Genomic DNA, 20,344 nt, shown 5'->3' with positions numbered 1-20,344 from the left:
TTGCTCCCCAATTTATCCAGCAATTTAATATACTTAGACAGAAAACAAATGTTTCCTAACTACTTGTTGCAATGGTCTTTAAAATGGTTTTGTAAATTCCTTCCCACTTGAAAAAAATTGCAAGTTCAGATGAGAAATCATTTTAATTTTGCCAGGCTTGTTTGTTCTAAACATGCTGTCTACTACACATACTTTAAAAGCAACAGAGGAAAATTTCAATCTTGCAAGATACACATTGTTGTTGCTTGCTGGAATCTTAAACTCTACCAGCTGATTACAGTATTTCTACATAAAAATCAACATTTCAGTTTTCTTCACTTCAGAGCCATATAATTTAGAGAGAGGGAAATGTATTATTGATTAAAAATACCTGCAAGGCAGAATTCTTTGCTGATTTGCTACAAATTACCAAAACTTCTATTATTATGGCTAGATCTATATTCTGTTCACATCTGTTTTAAAATGGCAGAAGAATGACACAATTTTTAATTGTGCAATACTTCCTCATTTTCAGGGTAATTATTAATTAACTTATCCTTAAGTAGTCTTCTCTATCTTGGTCTTCTCTAGCTATGTTAGGTCTACAAATTCCAGTTATGTTTGCTCGAAGTTTTGAAAAAGCTATAATCCTATCAAACGTCTGGAAGAGTCAAACTGCATCTGCCATTAATTTTGATATTTTTAAGCGGAAAAAATCCTGGATTGTTGTTTTTTTTCCAGCACAGAAGCATATTACCAGCGGAAATACACACAAAAGGATAAACTGTGTTCTACAATGGTAAGATGGCCCATGCAAGCCTTAGATTTGTTCATCAGATTAAAGCATCTCCCCAGCACAAGAACCTTCGTATATTTATTATATGTATATACCGTTTATATGTATGTATGTATGTATGTATTTCTCTCTAGGTTCCACCTACGTAAACCAAAATATTATGCAGTCCTAGTTCAGTGAAATCACAATTCACTAGTTTCTGGGCTTTTTTTTTCTTTTCTTTCTGGCAGCCAGCAGACCCTTTGCTGCCCATTGGGAGACTAAGATAGATCTATTTGGGCCTTATAAGGCCTCATCAGTTAGCCACACCCTCATCTCATGTATCCTCCCTGTAAAAGTACAATATTTGTTTTTCTTTCTTTTTCATAGGTTTTTTTTTCTTTTTTTTAAATTTCTATACCGCCCTTCTCCTTTCGGACTCAGGGCGGTGAACAGCCAAAAATAAAACATTTGTACACAAAAGTTAAAATAGTTTTAAAATAATTAAATAAAGTTTGGCCCATAATTTAAAACATTTCAATTAAAATCAATATCAATTTTAAAAACCAATATAAATATAAAACCAATATAGGTTTTACGTGTATTTCTCTCTCTCTTCACTGAACTAGGGCTGCATAATATCTTGGTTTACGTAGGTGGAACCTGGCTAGAGAGAAATACACATAAAACCTATGAAAAAGAGAAAAACATATATATATATATGTCTTAAGTATATATATATATATATATATATATATATATATATATATATATATATATAAATGTTTATATATTTTTATATTATATATATATAAGTTTATATTATATATATATATGTTTATATATATATTATATATATGTTATATATATATATATATAAATTTTATATGTTTATAATTTTTATATTATATGTTTAAATTATATGTTTGTTAAGGGACGCGGTGGCTCAGTGGCTAAGATGCTGAATTTGTCAATCGAAAGGTCGGCAGTTCAGCGGTTCAAATCCCTAATGCCGTGTAACGGGATGAGCTCCCGTTACTTGTCCCAGCTTCTGCCAACCTAGCAATTCGAAAGCAAGTAAAAAAGGCAAGTAGAAAAATAGGGACCACCTTTGGTGGGAAGGTAACAGCATTCCGTGCGTCTTTGGCATTTAGTCATGCCAGTCACATGACCACCGATACGTCTTCGAACAGTGCTGGTTCTTTGGCTTTGAAACAGAGATGAGCACCGCCCCCTGGAGTCGGGAACGACTAGCACATATGTGCGAGGGGAACCTTTACCTTTACCTTATACCCTGTTTCATCTCCAAAGTGCTTAGAGAAACGTGTTTTGTCTCCTAATTTTATCTTTATACTATTAAACTGGGCTGAAGGCACTGAAACTAGCTACACAGTCAGCCAACATGGTTCAAAACCAGATAAGGGTTTGAACTCTGACTTCTCCAGTTGCCATTCTTTTCTATAAATATTCAACTTGCTAAATTCCTTTACTGTCTTAGAATATATTATTTGTTGGCTGTTTATGCCATAGCCATAATACTATACATTGTGGATAAACTGCAGCTGGAAAAAAATGATAAAACTAGTTTTATCCAACTTGGATATCCCCTAAAATTTATTGGACAATTCAGCCCCTGTAATTTCCAGCCAGCATGACTGCTTAATTCAGAAGGTCATTATGACTTCTGGTATAGCCAAATATTTAGTCATAATACAGTGCAATTCAGGATGTTCAGGCATTTCAACATAAAATCCTAAAACCAAACAAATATGAATAGTGAAATATTGTAAAAATTGTATATTGCACAAACATGAGTTGGGAGATGTTTTTAGATGAATTTTAAATTACTGACCCAGCCAATTACAAGCCCCTGAACTTTGGGGCTTTGGGTTCTACTCTTTTCCAAAATTGGATAGCAAACTGTCAGCAATTGCCTGCTGCACACAGACAAGACGTTGAAAGGGTTGGTATAATGACAATCAGATGCTCTTTTACTTCAATTGTAATCCTGCTCCTTCCTAAAACAGAATCGGGATTCAAATGTTGGTTGCATTCTACAGAAATAGGTTTCCTTGCACTGCAAATTCCTCCCTAGGTATAGAATAGTTAGTTAGTACTTGAGAAACTGGAAGTATGATTGTAGTTTTTTTCTTCTGCCACTCCCTTTCTTTCTATACTTTCACTTCCTGCAAATGCTTACTGTCTTTAAAATGATACTTCATGTCAAAAGACAATTCTCAGAAATGTTCTTAGAATATCCATAATACATATTACCTTTTTGTTGCTACTGTTCTCCCATATTTCTGATGTATTACTAGCTCACTAAGCCTAAATCCTTGACATGTAAAATGCTGGTCAGCATTAACTTTATTTCTGCATGTCAAAGGATCCGTTTATCCCCAAGTCTGTGTCATTTTATTTACCGGTATGTTCAGTTATACATGTATAGAAATTTTAAATCCCAAATATTTCTGCACACATTTTGCTGTAAAAACGAGTCTATCTCAGCATTATTCTGTCAAAAAAATGTGCATTTTTGCACATATTCTTTAGTTGAGAACTACACTTCAAATCCCAAAATTGAACACAATAAATAACCTTGCTATACTTACTTTCTGAGTACTAATCAAAGAAATGTGAATTAAATCAGTTCACTTTAAAACACTAATAATATTCATAAGTATTTCTCTCTTTAGCAGATATTAAGATTAAAACAGTAAATGTTTTCAAAGAAGAAAATGAACAAGCAAACTTTCAAAAGAGCTCTTTTCAAACAATGTTGGTTGTTCTGTTAGGAAGAGGAAGTTGGAAAAGATTTTATTATTGCTATTGTCATCATTTGTAATCTTCCTCTAAAGAATCCAAGATCTCATGCATTTTTTCCCACATAGCTAGGCCAGAAGAGGTACCGGTAGTTTACTGGGTGAATTAAATTAAATTTGACTAGAGATTTGAACCCAGTTCTCAGTCAACTGTTGTCATTGCCTTTTTTTCAGTTTAGTTTTTTTTTTTTAAATAAACTACAGGTTTCCTCCACTTAAAACTATTTATTTAGCAACTGTTTGAAGTTACAATGGGATTGAAAAAGGTGACTTATAACCAAGCCTTGCATTCACAATAACTGCAGCATTCTCACAGTCACACAATCAAAATTTGGGCACTAGGAAATCAACAAGCACTTATGACACTTACAGTGTCCTGGATCATGTGATCACCATTTGATCCCAGCTGGCTTCCAACAAGCAAACTCAATAGGGGAAGCTGAATTTTCTTAATGACACTGTGATTCACTTAAAAACTGTGCAAAAAAGTGGAGCCCCACCCTCCATGGCAACCTATGACTGCTCCTTACCTATGACTGCTTAATAACTTGCAAGATTGCTTTACAACTGCAACTCGAGAGTACCAAGATTCATTCAAGTCATTAAATGAAGTATTCACATTGATATCTCATTTAATGACAAGATCACTCAACAACCAAGATTCCAATCCCAATTGTGGTCGTACGTCTATTCACCCTTTCCCCATATGCTTATGGTGTCACAACATGCTTTCTAGAGCAGCAAAGCTTGCATTACAACACTGGTTCCATCATTTGCCCCATTAACCAATTCCTCTCTCACGCCATGCCTCTAACCTTGAACTTTCTAACCAGACAACACAAACACAGTTGGAAGCAAGCAGTATACCATAAGGAACTATAATGAAAACCTTGGCAAATAAATTTCAGGTGTTTGCTAAATATCTAGGATATATGGCAGGATCTCTAGACCAGGGGTGTCAAACGTGCGGCATCACATGACGTATCAGGACTTTTTTCCCCTTCGCTAAACCAAGCGGGGGCAGGGCCAGTACATGATACATCCAGTCCGCGGGCTTGACACCCCTGCTCTAGACTATATCTTGAACATCTTAGAAAAGCAGGAAAGGAAACTCAAAAAACAGTGAAGGATCATCAGAAGACCACTGAGAAGTTCACTCCCAATACTAAAGTAATTTAACATTATGCAGCCTCAACTGTGCATGACATGCCTATAAATGATGGGATTCAAATATCATGTTTAACCACTGCTTACTGAATACGCTTTGGTAAGTTTATAAAACATAAGTAGCCCAAAACAAATAAACAACATTGTGTCTTGAAATCTTATAAAATACATTTACCGGTACTTATTTACTGAGATTTATATATACAGTTCCAATTGCAAGAGACATTGAATACCTGACTCTCCAAAATAAGTAACCCATTAAAATAGAACAGCATCAAGAAACAACAGTCATTGATGCTGATTTTCCTTAAGAAACCATCCCACAAATATCCTCAAGAAAAGCCAGACCTTCATGGCCTGAAATACTAGCAGGGTCAGTGCTGCCCTCATTACCAGTGGTGCGCTCTTCCACAGAAGAGGAGCAACAGCAGAGGTATGCTCTTATGGTCCCTGGTGGTGACATTCCCTAGAAGTCAACATCACTTATTCTTTTTTTACCAACTGTTGATGAACCCAAGACAATATGGCAATGCACCTGATTCAACAGCATGAAATATAGATTTTCCCAAAGACTGCTGATCAAAGTCATTTATCAAAGTCTCTCATTTATAGCAAACCTATTCATTCTTTAGGCAAGTGTCATCATCCTATTGCTTTTATTACATTTCTATACTTATGGACCCCTTCATGGATTATTGCCTTATCATAGCGAAGGGGCTTGCATAGCTCAATGAAGCTATGAGCTATGCCATGCAGGGATACCCAAGACGGACAGGTCATAGCAGAGAGTTCTGACAAAACGTGATCCACTGGAGAAGGAAATGGCAACCGACTCCAGTATCTTTGCATGAAAGCCCCATGGACGTCGGAAGATGAGCCCCTCAGGTCAGAAGATGTTCAATATGCTACTGGGGAAGAGCAGAGGGCTAGTACTAGTAGCGCCAGAAAGAGTGAAGCGACTGGGCCAACAACCTTAGATTTGCAGATGATACCACTCTAATGGCAGAAAGTGAAGAGGAACTAAAGAGCCTCTCAATGCGGGTGAAGAAGGAGAGTGAAAAAGTTTGCTTGAAACTCAATATTAAGAAAACTAAGATCATGATATCTGGCCCTCTCAATTCCTGGCAAATAGATGGGGAAGAAATGGAGGTAGTGACAGATTTTATTTTCCTGGGCTCCAAGATCACCGCAGATGGGGACTGCAGCCAAGAAATTAAAGAATTGAGGCCTTTGAACTATGGTGCTGGAAAAGACTCCTGTGATCCCCTTGGACTGCAAGGCAATCAAACCGGTCAGTCCTAGAGGAAATCAACCCTGACTGCTCTTTAGAAGGCCAGATCCTGAAGATGAAACTCAAATACTTTGGCCACCTAATGAGAAGGAAGGACTCACTGGAGAAGAGCCTAATGCTAGGAAAGATTGAGGGCAAAAGAAGAACGGGACGGCAGAGAATGAGGTGGCTGGATGGAGTCACTGAAGCAGTAGGCTTGAGCTTAAATGGACTCCAGAGGATGGTAAAGAATAGGAAGGCCTGGAGGAACATTGTCCATGGGGTCGCAATGGGTCAGACATGACTTCGCAACTAACAACAACAACAACAACAACAACAACAACAACAACAACAAAATGTATGGCTATTCACCATTCTCTGGACTATTAAAACAGTAAAAGCAGTAATATGCACTGATACGTAACAGAAAACAGGTCAATAAAAATATTTAGAAGCCAAAGTAGTCCTGTTTTTCTGCTTGGACATTTAAGACATTTAATTTAAAAAACATATGTCATGAAGATTAAACTACAGGACTAGAAAAGCATTTTCAAATAGGCACAGAAAATCAGGGAAAAGGTAGGGGGAAAAAACTACCTGGGATATTTTCCAGCACAATTTACTTACTGATTCAGGAAGAAAGAAACTTTGTTCATTTAAAAGAAAAGGAGCTACTGACACTAAGGGCCTACTTAACACAATTACTTCTAGCAAAGGTTCACTTGACATTGCTGACTTTTCTGTGAGTTAAAGCAGTATCCATTGTGAAGTTCTAAGTAATTTGACAATGTATACCTTTAATTACTACAGAACATTACTAATAAGGGGTTTTAATGAAAAGATTGGTTTCTTTAAATTACAGAGCTCTGCAAATTCCTTAACATTGGATACAAACTACTTTTTAAAAAAGAGTAGATTACTTAAGAGTAATTTACTGTTCTTGGAATAAAACCTCAGTTCATCATGTATATACAGTATATATTTCCTAGTACATGTGTACAATAACTCACTGAGCACAATCCATTTCCTTCAAAATCATTAGGATTCTCCTACTCTTAACTTCAGCCTACCATCTAGAATTCAAATTAAACTGTATTACAAACCGAACTTTGATTTAAAAGAACAGGAAATTTTTAAAATGAACATGGTGAGTTGGGATTTGTTTTTACACATACATTGATATTTTTCAAGAAAATTCTATAAAAAACAATGCTGCTTTCAACAAATTAGAATAGAATAGAGCAGAGCAGAGCAGAGCAGAATTCTTTATTGGCCAAGTGTGATTGGACACACAAGGAATTTATCTTGGTGCATATGCTTTCAGTGTACATAAAAGAATAGATACGTTCATCAAGAATCATAAGGTACAACACTTAATGATAGTCATAGGGAACAAATAACCAATCAAATCATATTAGGAAACAGTCAATATAAATCGTAAAGATACCAGCAACAAGGTTACAGTCATACAGTCATAAGTGGTTAGGCGTAACTGCCTGGGCTCATTCAAACCTTATTCAAAACTATGGTTTACTGTATAAATCATAATAGTGGATACATTCACATGACACACACAACTGACACCAACTAATTGTAGTGCGACACAGGATAGAAACAAAATACTGAAAACTGGGAAGCATCACATAGATGCAAATTTAGAAAGATTCTTCGCAATACACTTTTTCCATACAAAACCTTAAGACAGTAGTCAACTGATTCTCCCCTAAGCAGCAACAAAATGATTACACCTGTGTTATAACAATCCTCATCATTACTGCTGTTATGTGAACTCCTATTTTAGGTTAAAAAGAAAGATCAGAGAATCTGATAACAGATCAGCCCATGCATTTTATTCTTAAAACCTCAGGACCATTTCATCCAAGAAGTCTCTTCTACTTGCAAGCGAATGGCATAATACACTAGGATGCTGTTTATGAATGATACAACATGTGTCTATCTTGTTGCATACATTTAACACTTTCACAAGCTCTCTTTGATCATTTGGTTTCCAAAGCATGGGAAAGAGAGAGACCTCATTTTACACTCTCAGCCACTCATTCATACCAGTCTAAAATAAAAGGTCACCAAAAGCTGGTTCCTGCCCTCCACATACTCAGAAATGTGGTCACACATATTAGTTAACTTCATATACAAACATGGCTATGGATTAACTTCCTTACCAACAATTGGCAGGGCTAGTATCAAAGAATGCCTTCCCATTCTTCTCCATACTTTTGGATTCAAACACCTGAAAGCAGCTATACACAAATTTAAAAATAGCAACTCTGAAGTTAGGCATTTGTCACATGACTAAGTTGTATGTGGAATTCATGTACTGCAGTTTCCTGAATAGATATGTTTTGGGTGTAAAAAGGGAGCTAACATTAGCCTGAGCCAAGCATATATATCGTTGCATCCTGCTAGACATAGGAAAACATAGATTCTAATCAATACTATGAAATTTACTGTAATTACTCTCAGACTAACCATCCAATAAAGTAAACATGAGAACAGAACAGGTAAAGAAAAAACTGCATATACAATCTTCGCTTTTTAAAAGAAAGAAAAAGAAGGGATGTAATAATTAGATCAACAGCAGTCTGGAATGGAAAACGAATCCAGAGAGAAAATGTACATATTCTGCTATAATAAAATACCACCTTTAATTTTCCTAAGGAAGTCAATGTATATTTTTGTTCTAAGCTTCACAATTAAATTTTATATAGCATAAAGTGCTAACACATGCAGACATATTCTCATATTTTAAGAATCACTTAGAATAAAGCAACGCCGTAGCTAGGAAGATCAAAATTATTTACTCTCTATGTTGCAGGTTAGAAACCAAGTGGAAAGAATCAAAAATTGTTATTCAGTCTCATTCAGTCTAAAGATGCACAGATATGTTATAGTTCCATACACACATATTAGAAAGTAAATAGTCTCAGATGATAAGAAAGAAATTCAAAATAATATTTCTAAAGTGAGAAACTGTTTTATTAGTTCAACTCAGACACTTATAAAAAGTTTAATACGGGAAGAGGGAGAAAATCAAATACATAAATCTAAACAATTGAGCTTCAACTGATCACAAGCTTAATGGAGATCCACAAAAAAAAAAAGCTGTCAAAATAAATATATAAGTGCAATTTTCAGCATGGTTCCCAAATTATGAGAAACAATTTGACTTTACTTTGCAGCCTGGCCTCATGGTGAAATATTGTGTCCAGTTCTTTGCATTTTACCTTACCGAGGATGTGTAGAAATGAAAGAAGTTCAAGAGATGGAAACTCTTGATGGAAATGTCCATCACAAGATAATAGAAATAGGACTATTTAGAAAAAACAGAAGGCTAATGACAGACAAGGATAGTACCCGTGAAATATCTGTCACATATGAGAGGAAAAGGCTTGTTTTCCACTTCCGAAAAACAAGGCAAGATCTAATGGGCTATTTAAGGGGAGATTTTGGTTGACTGTTAGAAGTAACTTTTTAAAGTAACAGCAATTAACAGTTCAATATTTTCAACTAATGAGAGGGATTTCATTTGTCAGTTTTCCAACAAAAACTGAACAGCCATTTGCTGAGGATGCTCCAGTTGTGTAGTTCCTGCTGCCAACAGGGAACTGGATGGATTGCAAGGCCCTTGCCTAATTCTGTGGCAGAAAACCAGGGATGTCCTGATTCATAGGTTTGGCAGCTTCATATACCTACAAGTACATTCACTTATTATGCCAATCAGCTAACTGGATGAATCTTATTAAGAATTCCTCAGGACCAAGAGAAATGGCACATTTTTTAAATCAAACAGGAATTTTTTTGTTTTTGTTTTTTTAAAAAACTTTAAAACCAGCATTTAAAAACTATGGAAATGAACCTTTCCCCCTTTAAACAAATTGCAGGTATGGTTTCCAATACACTCAAGTTTTTAAAAATTGTTTTACACGAACATTTGAATCCCTTTGTTTATTCAGTGTCTCCTTAACATTTTAAATTGGAAAGAAAATATAACCAAGTAGAACATTACAGAGTAGCATCTCCAAGAATGAAATTGCAAATCCTAAAAAAACAAACAAACAAAAGGGAAGCTTTTTGCCCCATTCCTGACAATAGTACCATATCTACAAACACAGGAAGAGAATCAGGAATGCTTCTTTCTCAATGGACAAATTCGTTTTCCTGTTTGTCACCAGGTCTACCAAGCGCCCCCTAGAAAGTGCTCTGCTGCTTTTCATTAACTGCTCTCCTCTTCTCTTTCTTTGCCCTTTACTTGCCCTAAATTTCATCATTAAGAAAGCAAGAAGTGAAAGAGCTTTATTCTCCCCACTACCTCAAAAAACCTAATCGGATAAAACCACTCATTAAAAAAAAAGTAATTGGATTTAGGTCAATTGCATCTAAAATAATTATGTGCAAGGGGGAAGGGGAGGAGTCTCAGGAGTAGACTGGCACCGATTTTCATAAAGGGCCAGCTCTTTCTAACTCTGTGAATATGGAAATAGTAGCCACACCTGAAAACCAGCAAAAAATGAAGGTGGGGGACGATTTAAGATTAAAGCTTCTTTTTCCTTGCTATGTTAACCAGTTATCTTCCACACCACCAAAAGGAAGGACAAAAAGAGAAACATTTATTTCTAAAATAGATTTCATTTAAGGAAGTAAAACCCCAGAATAACTCCACTGTCCTCCTCTCCCCCTCTCCCCCTCCCTCCCTCAGCCATTCCCAAGTGTGCTGCTGCCACCTTTCCTGAACTCATTTCAATCTATCCATCATCAAATTCTGTTCTTCTCCTCCTCCCACCCACCCCCAACACACACACACACACACACCTTCCCATTTTCTTTCTTTCTTTCTTTCTTTCTTTGAACTGCTGGCCAGACATGCAATCTGGGCAGGGAGGGGAAATTTTTTACCTTCTCCCCTCTTCAATTGAAAACTCACTTTAAAAAAAAAACAAACAACAACCAACTAAAACAACAGGAAGGAAGTGTCCTCTAATCTCACTTTTAATATTTTCGGGGGGGGGGGGGAGAGAGACACGAGTTAATTACACAAGCCTTGTAGCGATCCAGACAAGGCTTCCCGGGGGGGGGGGTATTAAGATCCATTAAAACTCCACGCAGATAACCCCCCCCCCAATAAAGTCCACATTATTAGAAGCTGCCCACAGTTTGCCACCTTGGTTGCAACCCTTAGAGAAGAGGCGAGCCTATTTATACGGCACTCGTGAGCTTTTTACCCGCGAGGAAGACCGCCATCAGGTGTGGGGGGGGGGGATGGCAGGAGGAGTGGGAAGGTGTAAAGAGAGAACCACCTCTTTTCAAAAATTTCGATGGAGAAGTCGTGAAAGAAGGAAGAGATTTTTGCTTTATTGGGGGGGGGAGAGAAGAAGGGGTGAAAAAATGACTCACCAGGATCAAAGTCAGGAACAACCGCTTGATACTGGGGTCCCACTCTCATTCCTCCTCCTCCTGACACGGTTAAAAAATAAAAAAAAAAAACCAAAAAAGAATTGTTATTTCCCAATTCTAGCTTTCCCTCCCCCCCTCCCTCGCGCGGGTTGTAGCTGTGATAAAAAAAAGAGTTGTGGGGTTTTTGAAGGCTTTGAGAAAGCGGGCCAATCTTCTCGGTCGTCTTCTCCTTCCCACCCACCCAAAAAAAAAAAGAGAGACTCACCGTGCTCCTCATCGCTGGAAGAGCCGGAGCTGCCTTCTTCCCAGTTGTTGCTGCTGCTATTCCCATTGGGCGCTGCTGCCGTTGCCAAACTTTTATTATTCCCATTGTTAGCGTTGTTGGCGCTGGCGGAGGCGCTGTTGGAAGCGTTGGCCGCGCCGCTGGCATTATTGTTCCTGCCCCTTCTTTTCCCCGAGACCTCTGGGCCCTTTTCTATCATGGTTGGCATCGGGGGGGGGGGTGACCGGGGGGGGGGTGGGAGGGAGGGAGGGAGGGAGGGGGAGAGGCAGCTAAGGAAAAAAAAAAAAGCGCGGACTCGGAATTGTGTGAGAAAAGCGGAAAGAAAGAACAGCAGGACTCCTCTTCTCTTTCTGCAAAAAAAAAAAAAAAAAGGGCAGGGGAGGGAAAAAGAAGAAGGGAAAATAAAAAAATAAAAAATAAAAAAACAGCTCCGGGGAAGTTGGCCGCAACTGAAGGCTTCGCGCTATCCCTGCGCTATTTGCAAGTTTTTAGATTGCGGGACTTTTCCTTCCTCGCTCCTTTTTTTTTTTTTTCTCTCTCTCTCTCTCCTTCTTCTTCTTCTTTTCAAATTCCCTGCAATGAGATGAAGCCCCGAACTTTAAAGGCTCATCCCTTTCCTTGCACTTCCCTTGCACTGGGACTAGTCACTGTCAACCTGAGCTGCTAGGCTCCCCGCGAGCCTGCCCCCCCGCTCCACCCATTGGCCGCCCGCACATTTTGGGAAGCTTTCCCCACTCCCCATTGGCCCGTCCTCCCCGTCCATCAAACCGGCCCGATGCTTCCGTTTGTTAAGTTAGGTGGAGAGGCGTATCGCCCGCTCTACGTGGTGAGGGCTTTGCGATCTCTACGCCCAATGATACAGCTTGTTCCAAGGCTACATTGTATCGTTATATAGAGGGGGGGGAAAGAGGGGGGAGTTGGGCAGCTGCCCTATAGCTCCGCTCTACGGCCCCGCTTGGGAAGGGGGCGCGGGTGCAAAGGCACCGCCTCGGGGGACGGGAGGAGGGTCGCGGCGGGGCGAGCTGCAATCCAGGGGTCTCCTCTCGCGCTCTTCCTCTCGCTTTCTCCCCTCAGAAAGAGGGGTAAAAGAGTAGCTTGGGACTATTTTCTTCCTCCACCACCCCTCCTCCTTGGCGGAAGGCTACTGGCGACACGCTGAACAGTTTGAATGGAATCTCCATACAAAGAAACTAAAAGAACGCCGCGAAGTGTCTCCGCGTCCCCGCCGTACAGTTTCGACGCGTGTTTCCACGCGTGTTCGTGGAAAACGGGTTTCTTCTCTCACTTCCTCTTCCTCTGCCCCCCCCACCTTTCCGAGTGGCCAAACCTCCCTCCGTAACTGAAGCCATGTGTGTCCTTTTCGGGGAAGGAAAAACAAAACAAAAAAAAAGAGGTCGCCAGAGAAGGCGAGTTAGGGCTTCGGAGAGGCTTGCGGGTGGGGGGGGGGGACACTTTGAATTGCTGGAGTTTTTAAGCAAACCGGGTTTAGTCTCGTGGCGCCCAGTTGAGAGAGAGAAAGAAATGGAGCTTTTTGAAGGGATAAAAGGAAGGCAACTTTCCATGCTGATTTTCCCAGGCGGGGGAGGGAAAAGGGAAGAGATGACAATATCAAGGGAAGGAAAACCTTGAATTTTTGGATTTGAAATGTGTATCCACCGACAGGCAATGCTGCTGGTTGGAATCGGCCGCTAGGGCCGGAGAGACACAGACGGGGACTAATGACACAAACGGGTTAATACGAATCCCAAACCGGAGTGGGGGGGGGGAGGGAAACAGCCCTTTCTCAGCTTCTTCCACCCCCCCTCCTCGCCCATGAGGAGGAAGTGTGCTGAATCTCAGAGAACGAACTTGCCAACATCTAACCATTTTTTCTACGTAAAGAAAGGCGGGGGGGGAAGGGCAGCATTGAGGATTTATATTGGAATGAAGTTATAGCCGGCCAATGCCTCATCTTTTCCTTGCAAAGGCTTATATATATATATGCATACAAAGGAGCCAGCTAAATGTATTGAAGACCGGCTTAGCTGCGAAGCAGAGAGTGAAACTTAAAAGAGAAAAATTGGAAATACCAAAACAAAGATGGTGGTTATTTTTCAAGATGCCTCTAGATTCCAGTCCTCCTCTCAGGAGCCTCCTAGCCATTAGCTGTCTCCAAAACTAATTACTTTCTTGGTGCTTCCATCTTCAAAGTGGAGTTAACGAAGTTAGCAAGGCATGGAGTGGTGCAAAGATGGGGACTCTGCCTCTCTATGGCTGTACCGTTTAGGCAGAGAAGTTTCTGCTCTGTTCTTTTGTAAACGAGTAATGTGTAAAGATTTCTTAGGGCCTTCCCAGGGTTGAGATAAAAGCATTCTCCACTCAATCTTAAGAGTTACTACAACTATCCCAACAAGTAATTTACTTTTCCCATTGCTGATCTCTACCCTACCTCTGTTTCAAGTCACTGCAGTCACCTGACTTCCCTCCAAGGTAATGGATGACAAATGACTTTTCCTCCCAGCTCGGTTAAAGTGCTATTGCCTGTCCTTGAGCCATCAAAAAACTTATCAGCACAAAATCTGCTATCCCCATTCCAGATCCCTATCCTGTCGCTTTAGTCTGTGTCCTGGCTTGTTGCCAGAGAGTGTTGTCCAAGTGTGCACAGCATATTAAGTAAACCTACTAGTTAACCTTCTGGCTTTCCTGCTTTTTCTAAGTACGACCAGCTGAAGAGAAACTCTCCACCAATCATAGCACTGATGGGTTTAGCCATCCATCAAAACGATCAACTTCAATTGATCCAATCTGTTTCTGGAGCCCTAGTAGACAACCGCTTAAATATGAACCAGCAGTGTACTGCAGCTGCCAAAAAAGCCAGTGTAATCTTACGCTGCATTAACAGAGGGATAGAATCAAGATCACGTGAAGTGTTAATACCACTTTATAATGCTTTGGTAAGGCCACTCTTGGAATACTGCATCCAGTTTTGGTCGTCATGATGTAAAAAAAAGTTGTTGAGACTCTGGAAAGAGCACAAAAGAGCAACAAAGATGATTGGAGGTTCAAAAAATAGTTGCAGGAATTGTTTATGTCTAGTGAAAAGAAGAACTAGAAATGAAGTGATAATAGTGTTCCAATAGGTTCACGAAATGACCAGATGATTTGGTTAACACCTGCAGCAAAAAGCGTTGTAAAATCGAGTGCAATTCACTTAATGACTTCATTGCTTACCAATAGAAATTTCGGCCCCAGTTTTAGTTGTAAGCCAAGGACTTAGAGCCCAGAATTATAGTCGTTAGGTCATGGCAGTCATTAACCACGTCGCCATGCCTGATCTTATAACCTTTTTTGCAGTGGGTGTTAAGTGACCGCTGTGGTCATCAACAAAATGCCATCGTCGTTAGGAAACCCATTTTCCCCAATGGGCTTTTTTTTTTTTTTGCTAAAAACCTGAAGTATAATACCAGAAACTAGCAAAAAAATGCCAAAATTGTAGTTAGAAGTCTGTGGAATGCTGCAAACAGACATAAATCTTAGGCTTGCGCAAGTTTGCTGCCATGGTTTAATTCCAGAACACAGAATTCCTTTGGCATTGCTGTGATGGGACTTGAGTAGGTACACCATATGTCAGGAGTTCCCTCTCAGTCCGCGATGCACCAGTGCCAAGTAACCTTGAAGCTGTGTTTAAGTGAGGCGGAGAGTTTGTGCCTTCTTCTTGGATAGTCATTTAAGTGAATGACTTGCACTGACAGTCAACCTTCTCCAGACCCAAAACTTCCGGCATACAAAGCAGCGCCTCTCTCCAAAACAGATTGAATTCGCTTCTTTCCTCCCTCCAAAGTAGGTTTAAACAATATCAGTTGAGTTTCAGGCTGCACAAAGTCTATGAACATTGTTAACTCTATAAAGTTTCCATGTTTAAATTAATAATAATTAAAAGTTATAAGTTCACAATATATCCGGAGAAGAAGAATATGGAAATGAAAGAAAGGGAGCATTCAAAGTGCTTTTTGAATAATGCTTTTCTTTTCTCATTTCTTTCTTTCATTATACTATCAGGGAGGGAGGGAGAGAGAATGAGAATAATGTTAATGCTTATAAAATATTTATTACAGTTATTAGTGACCGGTGAGTTTATATTATAATCTGTCAGCCTGTTTGGTGTAGTGGTTAAAGTGTCAGACTAGAAATCAGGAGACCATAATTTCTAGTCTTGCCTTAGTTACAAATCCATCTGGGTGACTTGGGGCCTGTCACTTCTGTCACCCCTACCAAGAAAGAACTGCCAAGCCACTTCTGAAGAAAGCTGCCAAGGAAAGTGCAGGGGGCAATTGCCAGGAGCCCAAAATGACATGAACTTCCAAGAGTGTATCTGACTGACATAATATTATATATGTTATAGTATATACTGTAGTTTAAGAAAGAAATACATAAATAACATGTGTCTATTGTATGTATTTTTAATTTACTCATATTCTTGTGACACACAATTTTATGTTTGGTCTGGGAAAAGCTGCACAAAACAATTTTTTCCCACACAAGGCACGTCAGAAATTAGAGGGAACATTGCAGGGAGGTGATCAGTGGGAATCGGAGGTGAAGAGGTGGTTTGTGCAAAAATTTGGCAGTAGACCAGGAGTAAGTTCAGAGTGGGGCAGTTGCGGGGGAGGGGGAAGGGGTGTACACACACACAGAGAAATATACACAAAGATAAATATTGAAAAGAGTCAAATTTATAGTAATATATTTTTTATGTAATTAGTCATATTTACTGTGGATCCTATCTGATTTTAATGGGTTTTTTGTATACATTTTTTATTTTTAATACAATACACACATCATTTGTGGACAGTGTATTGACTGGGTGAAATCTTTTTAAAATAAGGCTAACTGTAGTAATACAAATAAGTATACCTAACCTAATCCTGATCTTCCAACTTCAACAGTACCATTCTCTCTTTATAATTCTTTATCATTTTTTCCATTAATTCATTTAAACATAAATAACACTTCTTTGTGCCATGTATTTGTTATCCCCTACTAAATTACTAATATTTAATATTTTTAAAATTACTCATTATTCCACCATAATTTCAATATCCCAAATGTCTAGGACTACTAATAAAGCTAAATATTAACAAAATTTAATCAATCCTGGGAATATATCTCAAAATCCCCACAATTTCTAATTCTTAAAAGTTTAAGTTCATAATATACTTTTAACACTATTAATATTAATAATACAATTAGATTACCTAATCCTAAACTTCCACCTACTAAGTTTAGCTTATTTTTAATTGTATTAGATTCTATTATCTGTTAATATATATGCTACTGTTTTCCCTATTTGTATTTTCTATTTTTCTTTTTATTAATATATTTTATCATTATCCATCATCTCTTAACCTTTTTGGAGTTCCATCATTTATTGTCTTTTTAATCACCCTTTTATTTCTCTCTCTCTTGGAGTCTTATAACTCTTTTTGATATTTTTATACCTACTGAGCATTCCCTTTGGGTTGCCCTTTGTCTCTTTCTGCTGTATTATTTGAACACCCATCAATGAAATTTTCTTCTTTTTAAAGAGATTTTTCTCTTTTTTTTCTTTAAACCTTTCTTTTTTTGAAGAGTTTTTTTTCCTGTGCTATTGTAAGTTTTTAAGGAATTATCTGATTGATTCCTACTTATTAATCCTTTCTCTTCATTATCTTTATCTTCTTGCATCTCATTTTGTTTTTTTCCTTCCACTTCTTCTAATTTCTCATCTATTTCCTAAATATCATGTTCGTCTTCCCCCCACATTGTTGAGTAGCTTCTACACTCATTTCTTTATCTTTAAACAATCCCCTTGTCTCCTTATTGTTCTTTAAAGTTTCATGCATGTTTTTGAGCATTAAAATTATTTCATTTGCCTCTATTATCCCTGTAGATCCATTTTGTAACAATTTAATAAAAATTACTCAGTATACCTCTAGTTCCAACGTCTCAATATTTAAAAACTCAATATAATTCAATCAATCCCACAGTTATGTCTCCAAATCCCATAAATTTATAATCTTTAAAAAAAATAGTAATTTACAGCCTTGTGATTTTCCAATTACATATCTTCCCAATTGTCCAAATTTTAAAGTCTTATTTAACTTTTCTTCTTTTCTCTTTTCTTCTATCGCCTTTCTTCTTTTGCCTTGTAGAATGCTCTGTCAAACAGTCTTAATAATCCAAATCCACTAGGTTCCTCCAATCTTTAAAATCCATAATCCAATAGCCAGTTTCAGTAAAGTTTAGTTATTTGCAATTTAGTTCATCTTAGAAATCTTCAAGAGGAAAAAGAAACTCATTAGGTGCTCCGTCCATGGATCGCTCCAGCACAAAACCTGTGGTCCTGGTTGTCCGAGCTTGTGACTGCCAAAAATGGCCATTGTCCTTGCTGCCGTTCAGGAGAGGACCTAACGAGGAAATTGCAAATTCCTTGTGGTCCACGAAGCACTTCTCCTTTCTTTGCCACCCCTACAAGGTAGCTTTGACCCTGTAGGGCCTCCCAACAGTGGTTACTGGCTGTATTGTGCAAGGCTTGGCAGAGCCTGCTAATTTCCATGTCATTCTCACTGCAACGTCAACCAGAAGTCCCAATGTTCAGTAGGTGTGAGCTAATTCTGCCTGGGCCATTGACTGGGAAGTATGTCTAGTTTTATGCACATTGAAATATATGTCAATATTATGGGATGCAGCAGAAAAAAGATGCTGCTAACATATATTTAGAGCTGAGGTGGCGCAGTGGTTAGAGTGTAGTACTGCAGTTACTTCAGCTGACTGTTAGTTCAGCAGATCAGCGGATCAAATCTCACCGGCTCAAAGTTGACTCAGCCTTCCATCCTTCTGAGGTGGGTAAAATGAGGACCCAGATTGTTGGGGGCAATATGCTATTTAGTATACTGTCTGGTGTAAGCCACCCAGAGTCCTCGGAGAGTGGGCGGCATAGAAATATGAATAATAAATAAAATAATAAATATTTGTGCTGTGATTAGGTCCAAGTGCGGAAAGTCCATAGTCATATATGTCAGCATAAACTGTAATAGCAATAAGCATTTAGAGTTATATACCACTTCCCAGGGCTTTACAGCCCTCTCTAAGCAGAGTAGTGTATTGCCCCCAACAATCTGGGTCCTCATTTTACCAACCTCAGAAGAATGGAAGGCTGAGTCAACCATGAGCCCGTGAGAATCGAACTGCTGGCAATCAGTAGAATTAGCCTGCTATACTGCTTTCAAACCACTGTTCCACCATGGCTCTATGTTCCTGAGCTCTTTGGCAAAAAGGCAACAATAGATTTAACTGTTATATTCATTAATTTATTTAATTATTTTAAATTTTACATTGTTGTTTTGTCTGTGTTTTTAAATAGGCTGTACACCGCCCTGAGTCCTTCGGGAGAAGGGCGGTATAGAAATAAAATTATTATTATTATTTATTATTATTAATAGCAAACTCTCATGAGTTGGTTTTGCTCATATTGCCAAAATGACACCATTCAAACATATGAAGGAGGTACCAGTTGACTAAGGGGAAACTTTAAGGTGGAAAGCTTCTAAGGCCAGGGGGAATCAAACACTAGATGCAGGATTTTTACTACAACCTTTATAATATTTTTCTTACTTGTATTTAAGCGCAGCACAAACATGTCTGGAAACATTATTTTTCTTCAGTATGTCCATTACATTGCCTCCATCTCTTCCACAACTGATGAATGAGACAGCTCCATCGTTAGCTGTACCAGTATTAAAGTAGTATATTTCCACTTATTCCAACGTTGTCCAAGGACAGCTTCAAGGTGTGCTATTAGACCTTGGCATCCATTACCTTAGAAGAAAATAGGTAACTGCAATGACTTTAAAGAGAGACAGGGTAAGAACTGGCAATAGGGACAGTACATTTGCCACTGGTGCAGTTTTCTGCCAACTCAAGAATGGAGAATTATTTAAGCTCAGTAATGGGGAAATGTGCATAGTTATTCTGACTGAGCTGTAAAATCTTTCATTATACCTGATTGACTTTAGCTGAGAATGTTGTGCGAATCCAGCAGTTCTGATTTATTCATAAACTAGGATTAGTTTCCTCATATTTTAGAAATGGGGCGGGATTGTTCCCATTTATACCTGGAAATGTTAGGAATTGAATTTAGGAACTTTTTGTATGCAATACAATTTCTCTTACTCATTGAACTATAGGTAGTTCTCACTTAACAACTGTTCAGACTTTGTGATAGTGTTGAACAAGAAGGCTTACTCCTGCTCCTCATACTTGCGGCTATTGCAACATCCACATGGTCATATGATCACAATTTGTATACTCGGCAACTAGTTCACAGTGTAGTCATTTGTGACTTTTGCTGCTGGCTTCCAACAAGCAAAGACAATAGGAAAAGCAGCAGGAGTTTGAAAAAGGTGATCACATTTATTTTATTTATTGATTTGATTTGATTTGATTTGTATACCGCCCTACTCCTGAAGGACTCAGGGCGGTGAACAGCCATAGAATAAAACATATAAATACAAAATTTAAAATAGAGTAAAACGAATTAAATAATTTGGCTGAAAATTTAAAACCCCAGTAATTTAAAACCAAATTTAAAATTTCCATTTAAAAAGGGGAAAAACTTAGGT

General features: G+C 38.4%; 1 protein-coding gene across 2 annotated transcripts in view; it reads right to left on the bottom strand.

Annotated features, from left to right (window-relative positions):
- RCOR1 (REST corepressor 1) overlaps positions 1–11,913 on the bottom strand; it is a 174,305-nt gene extending 162,392 nt beyond the window's left edge. For both annotated transcript variants that reach the window (XM_070931568.1, XM_070931569.1), the window contains exons 1-2: positions 11,688–11,913; positions 11,423–11,482 (exon numbers count right to left, since the gene is read on the bottom strand). In XM_070931568.1, coding sequence (XP_070787669.1) covers positions 11,423–11,482; positions 11,688–11,913 — 286 coding nt within the window. The remainder of the gene's footprint in view (positions 1–11,422; positions 11,483–11,687) is intronic.
- Between the last annotated feature and the right edge of the window lie 8,431 nt (positions 11,914–20,344).

The sequence above is a fragment of the Pituophis catenifer genome, unplaced genomic scaffold (genome assembly GCF_029215685.1).
Source record: "Pituophis catenifer annectens isolate HBS135680 unplaced genomic scaffold, rPitCat1.0.hap2 SCAF_1, whole genome shotgun sequence".
Taxonomy (NCBI): Eukaryota; Metazoa; Chordata; class Lepidosauria; order Squamata; family Colubridae; genus Pituophis; species Pituophis catenifer.
This window is presented reverse-complemented; position numbering and strand designations above follow the sequence as displayed.